This window comes from Suricata suricatta, chromosome 2, assembly GCF_006229205.1.
Source record: "Suricata suricatta isolate VVHF042 chromosome 2, meerkat_22Aug2017_6uvM2_HiC, whole genome shotgun sequence".
Taxonomy (NCBI): domain Eukaryota; kingdom Metazoa; phylum Chordata; class Mammalia; order Carnivora; family Herpestidae; genus Suricata; species Suricata suricatta.
Window position 1 is genome coordinate 125,087,656 of NC_043701.1, and position 14,612 is coordinate 125,102,267.

The 14,612-nt window shown below is 42.2% G+C and overlaps 1 protein-coding gene across 3 annotated transcripts in view; it reads left to right on the forward strand.

Annotated features, from left to right (window-relative positions):
* Positions 1–12,043, forward strand: part of ARID5B (AT-rich interaction domain 5B) — a 177,154-nt gene extending 165,111 nt beyond the window's left edge. For all 3 annotated transcript variants that reach the window (XM_029931738.1, XM_029931739.1, XM_029931740.1), the window contains 2 exons: positions 2,339–2,537; positions 5,900–12,043. In XM_029931738.1, the coding sequence (XP_029787598.1) occupies positions 2,339–2,537; positions 5,900–8,065 (2,365 nt within the window). In that variant the 3' untranslated portion in view covers positions 8,066–12,043. The remainder of the gene's footprint in view (positions 1–2,338; positions 2,538–5,899) is intronic.
* Positions 12,044–14,612: the final 2,569 nt, after the last annotated feature.

Consider the following 14,612-nt stretch of genomic DNA (forward strand, 5'->3'; position numbering starts at 1 on the left):
CCACATTGGGTGTGCCTCCAACCCAGTTCTCTGCCTTCTCCTTCCTACCTTCTCCCCACACTCAGAGGTAACGCTGTCATCCTTCCCAGTGAAGAGGGTTCCTCAGCGTGTGACCGTTGCCATTACAGAATGAAGTTGAGGGTAAGGGTGGTCCCAACAAGCAGCAACCTTTGGAATACCCAGACTTCTGCTACTTGGGTTTCCATGGCAACCAAACAAAAGTAAAACACCCTATCCGTCCCAACAATAAAAACATGTTTTCATTAAAGTCTATTTAAAATGCTCCCCGCCCCCACCCCCAGTTTAAAATAGTCAATGCATTTCACTCCCAGACAAAAATCCCCAACCTGTTAAAGGGGGATCAAGTCCCTGGCAGAACCACACAGATTAAAGGAATCGGGGTAATGTTGGGGACTTTACAGATGGGACAGGATAAATTCAAGTATGAACAAGATTGCTTTTTTCTCTCTTCTGCTTAGTTGTGCTTTTTATTATATAAACATTAACTGTAATATTACAGTGGGAGTCAGGTATTTGGCAACCATATATTATTTTAGTAAGTCTACATCGAGAGAACAGTTTCCAGTTTTAGCAGCTGTAACATGTTTAAACTCAGTTTGTAATGGGATCTGAAGATAACTATTCCCCATGGGCTGTGTTGATCTTCATGGCTGGCCCACTGCCAGACAGAGGGCTCGAAACTATTATTCACGCCTCCTTGCACATACCTTGTCTGAGCATGCTCAGTAAATGAATTTTGTTTCTAATATGCTGTAAATCGGGATTTCATTTTCCCATAATTTCCCTGGTACTTTATTAAACACTGAAGTATTATCACAAAAGCCTCCACGTCTGTCCTGGCAAACCTGGACAGTTGTGTGTGTGTGTGTTGAGGTAGCTGAGATGCAAATTGCCTAGTTAGAAGCCGATTTTAGGATAGCTAACAAATATCCAAACCAAAGAAGTTTTTGCCTGGAAGTCTTAGTTTAAAAATAATTAGGGTTCCCAATATTTGAACAGATTTATGTTGTTTATAAGCCAAGTACATTTTCTTCATTGAGTCAACTTGTCTTATTTAAAACAAATTATGTTTGCCGTATTAAAGTTCATATTTTTAAGGCTGAGTCTTGTATTAATCCCACAGTGAGTCATTAATCATACCAAATGCATTATAAAAACTTTAATCACTGCAGTTGAAACTGAGATTGTAATGCAATCCATCCCTTTTAATTACATCAGCTATTTTTCCCTTTCAGATCAAGAGCTATGTCGCAAAGGGAAAACAGATTAAAACTAGAGCTGTTTGATGTTTCTCTTTTTAGAACAATTTTATGTACTTTGTTTAAAAAGTTATATAATTAAAATGCTTGAATTTTTCAGCCCTCTGATTTTTGTGACTTGAGTGGTCTGTCTGCCCTCCTTCTCACTGGGGCTGTCTTTTATTTGGCACCCCAAAATGGGTGGGAGTCACTGACCCACCTCAGAGCTTGGGATAAGACAGTTGTCTCTCAGCCACATTGTGCCTGCCTCCCAGTAACCTCTTTATCTTAAGTGTCTGGTCTATATTTTAACATGAATGAAAATATAAACGTTGGAGACAGTCAGAACTAGGTTCAAATTCCATCTCTAACAAATGGTGTGATGCCTTAAGCAAAGTATTTAACCTTTCTAGGGCCTCATTTGCCTCATCGCTCAAAAAGGAATAGTAATAATGGTAATAGTAGTAGTAGTAGTAGTAGTAGTAATATTACAATAATAACAATTATGGTAACACTCTATAAAGATATTGTGGAGATTACATGAAATAATCTATATAATGTATCTAGGGCATTACCTGGCAGGTACTAGTACATAGTGAGAATATTATCTTCATGAAGTCAAGGGCTTTGAATGTTTTGTTCACTGTTGTATCTCAGTGCTTTGAACACTAAGCACGTAGTAAGTGCTCAATAGTAATTGTTGGTAGGACAATAAATGAATGGCAGCTGTCATTAGTGTTGCTGTTATTGCTGTGATAGTATTGTTGGCACTTAGCCAGGTTCCATGAGCTGTGATAATGATGGTAACTTTGAACACTTCCATTGGTATCTTTAGTATACAGATTCATAAAACCAGAAAGAAATTTTGCAAGGAAGTATGTAAGTTACCAGGTGCTGATTTTGAGTGAGGAAGTAGATCCTGGAAGTGTGGAGTAAGTTTTTAGAAATGCACTGGTGTCACTGGAGATGAAGTTATTCAATAAATTGCTTGTATTGAGAAAAAAAACTAAACCCCAATAGCATCAGTGCTACCTGGAATTGCCTCCCATGATTGATCATCTCTTCTAATATCCTTCTAGACTAATCCTACCATATGAAAGGTTTATTAAAGGAGAGGAAGATAAGCCCCTGCCTCCAATCAAACCTCGGAAACAGGAGAACAGCTCACAGGAAAATGAGAATAAAACAAAAGTATCAGGAACCAAACGCATCAAACATGAAATCTCTAAGAGCAAAAAAGAAAAAGAGAATGCCCCAAAGCTCCAGGAATCATCAGAGGTAAGTTGCCGTCCTCCATAGAAATATCACTGTGAGACACGTCCGGGTCCTGTGTCTTCTTGAACCCTGCATCCAGAGTCGTGTCCCTGCATACCCACAGCCCCAGACAAAGAAATCACATCATCTCAGCTCCACGGGTCCCCGTAGCATGGATCTGTCAGTTTGCTCTGAAGCTGGAAGACAGTAGATGGTATTAAGTGGATGGGCCAACAACAGGATCTAGATAAATGGGAACTTCCTGTAGAAAACTGATAGTAAATGCTGACTTTGAGATAGAAGGAGTCAGGGCTTCAGCTCTGGGAAGCCAAAGGACTCCTGTGTGAAAGATGTGGCTTCTTTGTCATTTCACAGCCAGTCTATCTGAGGCATTGGCGTGACTTTAAGGCACACTTTGTGGGTTCTAGCATATCTAGGAATGTTGAAATGATGTGCCATGTCTCCACAGGTCTCCCCTAAAACTTCAGAGATTTGTTTGCCTCCCATAAGTGACCTCTGTGCAAGAGCCTTGGATCAAGACCAGTTTAGAAACATCTTAAGTATATACTATTTATAAGAAAATTTTGAAATTACTTTTCTGAAACCATTATTATCTGTCACGTTAACAGGTAGTTTCTGAACCTTTTGAAATAAGCCCCAGCTACCCACAGCCCCCAACAGCCCTTTGGTAGAAGCCATTACTATCAGTGGACAGCCAGTCATGGAAGCTGATCTGGGCTCTCTTTCAACATGAATAATAAAAAACCCTGCTGCCTATTAAAAAAAAAAATAGCAGCCACATTTGGAGACAGCATGTTCTAGGATTCAACCCCAGAGGGAATTTTGGTGCTGATATTAAACACCCCCTAAAAATCAGGATTATAATGAACACATAAGAGACTCCCTAATTAAACACTGGCTTAAAACACACAGACACACACACACACACACACACACACACACACACACACACACACACCACACCAACCTCCTAACCAGAAAGTAATCTACCCAACTGACTTCTGTGTAAGAAGAGATTATTAATACCAAGAAAAGACTTATTTTTTATTTGTTTTGTAATTATTCTAAGCTTTAGTAATTAAAAAAATGGGAGAAAATGATGCAGAGATTTCTAAACATCTGCAAGCTTGCAACATAAATGGCCAAAAGCAAGGAAATTCCAAGTTAAGGCTGACATTCCATTCTTCCTTTATCCTCTTGGCCTGGTGATTTATTATAGGGTTTTGGATCAGTAAGTTTTATTAGATACCATATGTACAGCTTCGCCAAAGCACCAGAGGACAAACTGAGGCCAAAGGGCCAGCTGACCTTTGAGCGGCTCCACATTGGGGATGAAGTTCGAAATGGTTATTTTGTGAGGTGGGGGAGGAGTCCTCAGCCTGCTGCCCTGAGTTGCCAAGAGTAGAGCCTGACTCCCTCCAGATCACAGAAATCCTTAAGGCCTTCAGGCTCCCTGTTTTTCCGAAGTGCCAATGCCTCAAGGCATTGTAATGTCTGGAGTATTGAAGGTTAGTTACCATGATCAGGTCATCTGAACTACCTGGACTTCCACACCCTCTCCAAGACTGACCTTAGAGTAAGAATTGCTGTCCACCTCCAACATAGACCCATGTATTTGACCAGGTTCATTTCTCCTCATTGACTGTGTGTTTGGGGTTTGGCTTTTACTATTGTTCTTCTTGATGTTTTCAATCTGAAGCAGTGAATTCAATGGAGATAAGAGGGCTTATAAAGCTCTTCCAGTCAAACCCACTATCTTCAGGTAATTGGATTGCAAGTTGCATGGTGGGAAGATACCATTTAACACATCAAGGCAGATCATAAAATACCATCCAGAAAAAATGGTTCTTTGCTTTTTTCTGCCTAGCTTTCAGAGACCCCCTAAACCTGTTTTACAAACAAAACCATAAAGCTCTATGTAACAAAAAATCTAGGTCCTGAAACTTCAGTGAGATTGAGTATCCCCTGTAGCTTTACTTCAAACCACAGCCCTGTCAGAAACTAACATTTAAATGCAATTTGCCTTTTTCCCTTGCTATACTCATTCTTCTGTATTTTCGTGTAATGTATAAGCTCAGGGGACCAATGATGATTGTTAATGTAGAACAAGTAATGATATTTGTACTGGAAAAGGCAACTCTTAGTACAAGGAAAAAAAAAAAGAAAAGAGAAGCAAAAGTCCTTAGGTTTTACACATCCCTAAAAGACAGGGTTATCTTCAAGTAGATTTAAGGAGAAATATCTCTGAAAGGGGTTGAACCCTCAAAATTTTTGTTTCTGTGCACCCCTACACCAGCACCCTCAGTCTCACCCAAAGATGTTAATGTGGTTGATATTTCTTTTCTTAACAAAGAAGAACAACGTTCAAGGGATGAGATGGGGCGGGGGTGGAAAAAAGACCAGCTCAATACAACTGTTTTGTGACTATTCTCCTCTTAGAACATGTCAGGGCAGAGTGACAGTTTTGAAAGGGCTTGTCAGCCAGCTGGGTCACAGATGGAAAGTTAAAATGACCTTCTAAGGTCAAACTTTGCACAGCTACATAATGCAATGAATAGGTCAAATTGTGCCCACAACTTCTGTCAATAGGGACACATAAAGAGCATCCATCTCATTGACCACAATGTATTTCAGTGAACAGAAAAGCTGTATTTGTGGTGGTGCTCACTGCCTGAATTTTGATAACTTCATTTTCAGCTTTAATAGAAATGTAGTTTGCTGCAGCCTAGAAGGACTTTGAGTCCTTCTGTCCCTCAGGTAGACAGGCTGGCATTGCATCTGCATAATTTTTTAATATTTTAGCATTATCTGCATGTCATATGACACTGAAGAGAAATTAGCACTTAAGCCTTGCTACTTTTGTACATCATATTGAACACATTAGGATGGGATTTGCTCTCTCAGTGAAAAGCAAAGGGTTCTAAGAAGTTTGTTGCCTGTTGTTGATATGGGGTTGGTTGGTTTTTGAAAGAGAGATGCTTTAAGAAAAAAATCTTTCTCCAAAGTGTCATAAAGCACAACATGTAATTTAAAACCCATTTGGATAATTGACTGATTTGACAAGGAAACAACCTCAGAATTAACCTATATATTAGAATCAAAGAGTGATAAGATTGTATACACTTTGCTATTTTGATAGGTGTCTCACAAGGGACTAGAGCGCATATCTACCCTCATGTTTCTATAATTTAGATTTCTTTGTTTAGAGCTGTGATTGGGGGGGTAATAAAGCTTTACGGAAACTCCCTGAGCTGATTGACAAGCCTGTTTTCAAGAAAAACTGCTGGGTGTAATATTTTGTTTTATAGCAAAATGTGTCAATGCATTTGGCTTCCTTCTGACTGTCTTTTGAAATATTTTATCAGGTCTCATCAGAGCCAGAGAAGGAACAAGAGACTTTAAATCAGAAGAGCATCACGGAGCCTCTCCCAGCAGCAGACGTGAAGAAAAAATTGGAAGGGTGCCAAGATCTTGCAGCGAGGCCCCTGGGGTCTAGGGCAGACTCAGAAAAGGACAATGACACAGATCAAGGTGCCGACAGTGAGAAGGTGGTGGAGGAGGTGGGAGAGAAGGGGCCTGCTCCTCCACTCCTGAGTGCCCCTTCGGCCTCTGAAAGGGGTCCAGCCCCCATCCCCGGGGCTGGCAAACAGCCACTCACCTCTCCAAGTGCTCTTGTGGACTCGAAACAAGAACCCCAGCCCTGCTGTTTTACAGAGAGCTCTGAAAGTGACCTCCAAGAAGCACCCTTCCCTGGCTTTCCCACCACACAGCCACCCCTGGCAAACCAGAATGAGATGGAGGATGACAAGCTGCCTGCAATGGCGGATTATATTGCCAACTGCACCGTGAAGGTGGACCAGCTGGGCAGCGAAGACATCCACAATGCACTAAAGCAGACCCCAAAGGTCCTCGTGGTTCAGTCATTTGACATGTTCAAAGACAAAGACCTGACTGGGCCCATGAATGAGAACCACGGACTCAATTACACCCCTCTGCTCTACTCAAGGGGCAACCCAGGCATCATGTCCCCACTGGCCAAGAAAAAACTTTTGTCCCAAGTCAGTGGGGCCAGCCTCTCCGGCAGCTACCCCTATGGCTCCCCACCCCCTTTGATCAGCAAAAAGAAACTCATTGCAAGGGATGACCTGTGCTCAGGTTTATCCCAGGCCCACCACGGCCAGAGCACCGACCACATGGCAGTCAGCCGGCCATCGGTGATTCAGCACGTCCAGAGTTTCAGAAGCAAGCCATCAGAGGAGAGAAAGAGCATCACTGACATCTTTAAGCATGACAAGTTGGGTCGATCAGATCCCTACCGCTGCAGTCTCTCCAAGCATCACCTTAGCCCCCTTGCTGACTCCTACGTCCTGAAGCAAGAAATTCAGGAAGGCAAGGAGAAGCTCCTGGAGAAAAGGGCGCTCCCTCACTCCCACATGCCTAGCTTCCTGGCTGACTTCTATTCCTCTCCTCATCTCCACAGCCTCTACAGACACACTGAACACCATCTTCACAATGAACAGACAGCCAAGTACCCTTGCAGGGACATGTACAGGGAATCAGAAAACAGTTCTTTCCCTTCCCACAAACACCAAGACAAGCTCCACGGGAATTATCTCGCATCGCTACATCTGCAAGACAAAAAGCTGGCCACGGCCGAAGCGCCCACAGATGATCAACCTACGGACCTGAGCCTTCCCAAGAACCTGCACAAGCCCACGGGCAAAGTCCTGGGCCTGGCGCACTCGGCCCCGGGGCCCCAGGAGAGCAAGGGCGCCACCCACTTCCAGGTCCTCAACAGTCAGGGTCGAGACTGTCACCCCAAAGCCTGCCGGGTATCGCCCATGACCATGTCGGCCCCTAAAAAGTACCCCGAATCACTCTCCAGGTCGGGAAAACCTCATCACGTGAGACTGGAGAACTTCAGGAAGATCGAAGGCATGGTCCACCCCGTCCTGCACCGGAAATCGAGCCCCCAGAACATTGGTGCGGCACGCCCCATAAAGCGCAGCCTGGAGGATTTGGACCTCGTGATTGCCGGGAAGAAGGCGCGGGCGGTGTCCCCCCTGGACCCATCCAAGGAGGCCTGTGCAAAGGAGAAGGCCTCGGAGCCAGAGAGCGAAGGCGGCAAGGCGGCGCACGGCGTGCATTCGGGGGGCCCATCAGAGGGCCACAAGCTTCCTCTCTCCTCCCCCATCTTCCCAGGTTTGTATTCTGGGAGCCTGTGTGGCTCTAGCCTCAACTCCAGGCTCCCTGCCGGCTATTCCCATTCTCTGCAGTACTTGAAAAACCAAACCGTGCTTTCTCCGCTCATGCAGCCCCTGGCTTTCCACTCTCTTGTGATGCAGAGGGGGATCTTCACGTCGCCAACAAATTCTCAGCAGCTTTACAGACACTTGGCTGCGGCCACACCTGTAGGAAGTTCGTATGGGGACCTTTTGCACAACGGCATTTACCCTTTAGCTGCTATAAATCCTCAAGCTGCCTTTCCATCTTCTCAGCTGTCGTCCGTACACCCCAGTACAAAACTGTAAGCCCAGAGCTGCACTTCTTACTCTTACCTGAGGGTGATGGCTTACAGAATTAGAAGTCAGTATTCCTTCTAACCTAGGGGTAAGATCAGTCCCAGCCAAAGGGGCCGAGAAAGGAGGTGAACATACCTGATTTTTCCTGGGACTCCAGCCTTGGCTGGTTGGTCTTGCACCCCTTCCAACAACAGATGCCCTGGCGCCTAGATGGTTCCTGTTGCACGTGGGTCTTGTGAAGGGATTTTTGTGTATCCAGGAAGGATGAAGAGGACCCCGTCTTGAGGATGGTCAGGAACAATCTGGGCAAAAAAGGGGAGGGGCAGACATTTCAAAGGAAGGGGCAAGGAAGACTGGCAAATGTTTGCCAAGGGGTGCCCCTCTTCCCATAAAACTCTCCAAGGTTCAATCAATGCAATGTATAGTGAAACTTCAGTAGATCTTTCATTTTGACACTATTAAACGATCCAGAGAAGTAAACACTGTTAAAATGACTGTATATATTTGCTTCTTAAAACTACCCGTATCACTGTTTGCTGACCTAATTTATATACAGGTAGTTTCATTTTCTCCCGGTTCCTTCTTGTTTTTTTTTTTTTTTTCCAATTAAACAGTATCGCTTTTGTTTGCAGGTCTTTTGTTTTTGTTTTATTTTGTTTTGCTTTGTTTTGTTTTAAAGGCTGACTGACTGTCCTAGTTGTTGATGTGTGTTTGTAATTTTTCCACATCTTATCATTTTGAGCAGCTTTGGGTGGTAAAGTTATTGTTTACAAATTGAAGCAACTGATTCTAGTGGAACAAATGAAAAAGAAACAGTTGAGCACACAATAGTGCAAAGAATGTTCCTTTGCAGATCTGCAACTTAAGGATTTTGTTCCTCATAAATGGCATAGTTGAAAGAGCTTATACACTGCTTACCCGGCCAAATGCTTTGCTTTGAAGGATTGGGTTATGTGAAAATATCGAGCATTGTCCCCACCTTGTCTAGGCTGTGAAACTGTCCTACATACCAGAGGAATCATAAAAACAAAAACCTCCCTGGCAGCAAGCTGCTGAATAACAAGAGTCGAGAGGACATATTTGTGGGCTGCGCAGATATTTTAGGAATTTCAGAAATTAGAACAGAAGCCAAAATGATTTACATTGGTGTTGGCCCGGATCCCTTTAAACAGTGTGGGAAAGGGGGTTGGGGAAGAAGATGGAGTTCAGCCATCCAGAAGAAAAGGAGCAGCTGGAGGCCCGGCACCTGATACCCTTCCTGGGCCGCGTGTGGTCTTTGAGGGATAGGTAGTCACATGGCCTCCATCACATTGGTTTCCTGTTGTTCTCAAGAAGAATCTCCCAGGCCACATCTCTGGGGATAATTGGCATCATGGATTACCCATTTCAAAAGAAAGTCCTCTTCTTTGGGTTTATGGGGTGTTAGTTTTGTGTATGCACACACATTTGGTGGTTCGTGTCGTGTTTAACCATCTGGCAAGACAGCCCACTTTATGATTTCCTTTATTGTTGGAAGAAATGGTCAAGTTGTTCAAGCAGTCAAAAGATGTGGAGGATGAGTATGGTCATTCTCGCCACTTTATTCCGTTCGCTGCTGGGATGTAACATCGAGGTGGATGCATTTTCTAAGTGTGTTAAGAGTCAATCGACACAGAGTGGATTTTCTTTCCAAGTCCCATCCCTGCTGATAAGACTGCTTTGATGAACTCCCCAGCCAGCCCTCCCCTCCCCCAACACTACCAGTAGACATTAGAACCACAGTTAACCAGTCTTTTACCTCTGAGATATTTAATTCTATGAAAATTGATGACAGTTTTCAACTTCTAAATAGGTAACTCGACTGCAAAATAATCACAACTGGTAAACAATGACACTGCGGCTCTTAAAGCCATGCATGCCATGCATTTGTATTGAAGCGTCTCCATGACATGAAGCCAAATATTCAATGTAACATACTTAATATCCAAAGGTGGAAACAAAAGAATGTAGAGACCTAGTGTTAAGAGTTCCATTTGCTTCAATTAATTATTTACCTTCCTGTGGAATTTTGCATATATATATATATATGTACATACATATATGTACATATATATATATATATATATTAGAACCATAGATAGACTAGTAGAATATAGCTTATAAATGTGTGAGTGCAGAGTATCCTGCTATTGCACAAGATGGAGGGGGAAAATAATTTCAATTCCAGCTGGCAAAATGCTAGCCAGGACACATGTAAGAATGTTGCACTAGATTGAATGGTCACAGAATCAAAGGACATGGAAGGAAAAGGAAACTCAGTGTTTCTGCAGCAGAACATGGGCTACACCGTGCATAGTTTCTAGGAGTCTGTTTCTCAAAGGAATGGGGGCCCTCTGTCTCTGGTGGAGCTCACCTATCCATTCGGAATATGGGGCATTTGTTTTCCCCGCTACAATGATTTCAGTCTGGTTTCATCATATTGGAATTCGATCACACCATTTTCAAACAATGTTAACATAGTCCAGCTTTTGTTTTTCTCATCTCTTCCGAGAGGAGACTCACTGTTTCTGTCTGAGGAAGCTCATACCCTCGGCAAAACATCAGGACAAATAAAGAGAAATGGGGGTATACATACCCAACAGAAGCAGTGTGTTATTTGTTTTAAAACTCCGAACAGAGATCTTGGAAATCTTTCAAAAAGACCATTGAATTCTCCATTGGCTGAGAACTACATTTTAAAAAGTCTTAAATAGGGCTTTGTTTGCATTGTTTGAGTTCAAGGGGCCTTATTATTGAATGGAATTACCCAAGCCTTTCTTTGTGCAATCAAACCATTGTTATTGGTAGTTTAGTAAAGGAAACTGTGGAACCTAATTGGCAATGGAGTCATAAATCTATTTACTGAGTGTGGTTTCCAAGAAATGTTGCAATTCAAAATAGCACTAAGTCCATGATTTACTGGAGATTCAGAGATTCTAAATAATATTAAAAAAAAAAAGAAAGGAAAAAAAAAGCCTTTCCATGCAACTTCTGGTTTAATGTTTGGCAACTTAAAAAAAACAAAAAAACAAAAAAATGAAAAAAATGATAAAACAAACAAAAAAAATACCCCAGCCCAACTGAGTTTCAGAATCAAGTATTCTTCTAGTAAGTGATTGGAACTTGTAATATTTGCCACAGGACTGACTTATTTATTTACTAGCTAGAAGCTCTTAAGTTCACTTGTTTATCAGGGCATATACAGAAGGGTTTGTTAAAACTCAATGTTGACTTTACAACTTTCTGACCTGGTGCATGAATTCTCAAGTACTGTATTTCACTGTGTTGGTGTGTCTGATGGAAATTTCGAGGTGATCCCACAAAAATATTTTATGTAGTGTGCCTTCAAAGAGAACCATTTCTTTCTCTTCACTTGTTGTCCCACAAAGTCACATTTGGTGGTGGTCAGCCAAGTCCCATCTGGTCCAGTTTTACTCTTGTCCCAGATTTAAAAAGAAATGGGAACAAGTTTGCCCTGGTGAGACCCACACCATTGCAATGAGTATCTTGAGCACTTAAATTCCAGTGTTGGCTGTTGATGTATTTGATATTCTGCTTGTCTCCCCATGGTTGAAATATGTCTGAAAAATAGCAGCATAATCTCTTGGCTGTTTATACTTTTTTAAACTTTCCTGTGTTGTAAATATTGTATACTTTTGGTGATTCCAGCTATGTAACCTCTATGCTCTGTAAGGTGATTATTTGTATATAGCAACATGGCCCAGTGATATTACATAGTTTTCCAATGGAGAGGTTATTGAGTAACCTTTGCATTAGTTTAAACACTACCAGAAGAATGCTGAGCCAAAACTATAAACACTCAATTTTGTATGTTTTCCAAATTGTACTTATTACTGCTTTTGATACTGTATTATGTGCCAATAGTTTCCCAATCACATAGCAGGCAAGAGATATTTTGTACTTTTTGATCCACTGTAATATTTAATAAAAAATGTTACTATCTGTTTCCTTTTGGGTGTGAACCATCTGTTACTTCTTCCTGAGGAGTCCTGTGGCCTCACTAGCCTTTTTTTGCACCCTATTGTCTCCAAATTGGATAATAGTGGTGGTGATGATGATGATGATGATGATGATGATGATGGTGGTGGTGGTGGTGATGGTGTCTACTTTGTTGAGAATCTGCTGGGTGCCCAAGTGACATACAGTATTTTTAGCCCTCACACCCCCATGTGAATACAGATATGCCCATTTTACTGATGAAAAAACTAAATCTTAGGTCAGTCAACTTGCCTAAGGTCACCTGACTAACTAACAGAGTCAGAATTTGAACCCAGAGCTCTCAAGTCTGACTTCCTTTGTATGCCACACTCCTCTCCTGGCAGATAACAAAAGTCACTATTTATTTATTTGGTCAACAAAGATTTACTCATAAGTCACTGTCAGGCTTAGCGTTAGGGAGCTGGAGTACAATGGTGAGTAAAAGATAAATATTGTCCCTGGAGCTTATGAATCTTATGAGAAAAAGTTAACCAAGTAGTCACTCATAAATACAAAGCCTCCACCTGACCTAGTTCTGAGGGAGAAGAGTGTGGTAACCAAAGTGATACATGAAGAGAAGTGGTGACTCAACTGGCATTTAAAGGAAGAATGTGATTGACCAGCGGAGAAGGAATTGGGAAAAGAGTCCAAACGCAGGAGTGCCCTGTGCATGCGAGAAGGCCCCGCAGCAGGGACAGGGTTGGTTTATCATAAGGAAAAAAAAAAAAAAAAAAAAAAAAGCTTGTGTGAAAGAAGCATAATTGACAAGGTCCAGGAGGTTGAGGTGAGGTGAGAGAGTACAGCAGGGACCAGCTAGACCAGGCTGAGCATTTTGGTCTTTTTCCTAAGAAAGAAGAGGGTTAAGAAGGAAGGTAATGTGTTCAGAAATTCTTTTGGTGTCACTTGCTGGCTGCCATGTGAAGACAGACTGTGAGCGATCTGTCACCAAGCCGGCGGTCATTTCAGTTGGAGTGGTGGAATGGTAGAGTGGACACAGTTCAGAGGTACTTAGGAAGAAATGTGAAGAGACAGCAATGGATTAAATGGGACAGTTGATGGATATTCAGGAAGGGGTGAAAAGCGAGGCAAACAGCATATTCTGACTTATGATGATGATGGACAAGGATATCTGATCTTTTGTTCCCTTAATCCTCTTCTTCAGGCTTCCCCCTGGTTTTGCTCAGCGTATTATTATTTGAGATGAAGCATTCACAAATTAGTACCCTGTGTGCTTCCTTTTTAATGGGCCCTAGAGATTAGGGCAGGGGAGAGGGTAGACACTTTGGTGCGGGTCTTGCTTTCTAACACACACCATCTGGTCAGCATGAATTTGGAGTAGACAGGAGAGAGTAAGCTGCTAGCAGTCATGTGGCCACAACTCTGAGGGAAGTATGTATACTTTGATAAAGAGATTAGACTCTTTCTTATCATAGAAAGGACCCTGCTCACTCTTTCAGACCAGTAGGAATTGCAGCAACCTGTTCTGGGCCTCTCCCTTTTCCTGCTGGCTATCATCCCTTTGTTAATCCAAACACTCCAGAAACTGGTAGGACCCCTCATGGTCTCCTTGCCTTCACTCTGATTCATGTGCATTTCACCATATCATGTGAACTGCTATGAGTACATCACAAAAAAATGTTCTTCCATCTATGACACATTCAGCATTTATAGATCTGATACTTGAATCATGCACAACAGGAAACATCATGATAACTTATCTATTTTTACCAGCCCTAGCTGGCAAATACTGTTGGGAAGGAGGGTGCTTTTGCTAAAGATGTCACTCATAGTGCAAAAGCAATGAAAATGCCCAATGATTTATTCTAGGAAAGTGGCCAAAGTTGACAAATGTTTGAGGACTGATAGTGACCAGGAAATGGGTGATCATTTACATCAACAAGTATATAAGAGGCAGGAGGTGGGAGTGGGGTGAGGGGTGACCTCTGGCCAGGAATAATGTGAAAGAAAGCACAGCCTTCAAGCTTGGCCTAGGGAGTATAGTAAATCATATTAATTTAGGCTGTGCCAATTCAGAATTCCTGAATTTTGGCATCTCCAGGCTACGTCCTAGGATAAAAAACATTCGAAAGTATTTGTTTAACCTGCTTAAAAGAACAAACTATTTTTAATCATGTTAGCCATAACCCTAGGCATTCAGCCAACCGAGGAAGGACAAGGTGATCTGTTCCCTGAGGCATCCATACAAGAACTACTACTATTTTAATTATTGTTGAAACTCCTTCTAGAACAGAACTGTCCAGTGGAACTTCCTGGGATGGTGGAAATATTTTATAATTTAAAGTTTCCTAATACTGTAGCTACTCACCAGTGTGGCTACTGAGCCCTTGAAATGTGCCTAGTGTGATGAAAGAACTAACTCTTCAATTGCATTCCATTTTTATTTATATAAATTTAAATAGCCCCCTGTGGCTAGTGGTTCCTACATTGAACAGCACATCTCCAGAAGGTCTAATTGGTCAGTGTTCAAGATAGACTCTGTTACAGACAGGTAAATATCTGTATATAAACGTTAACATAA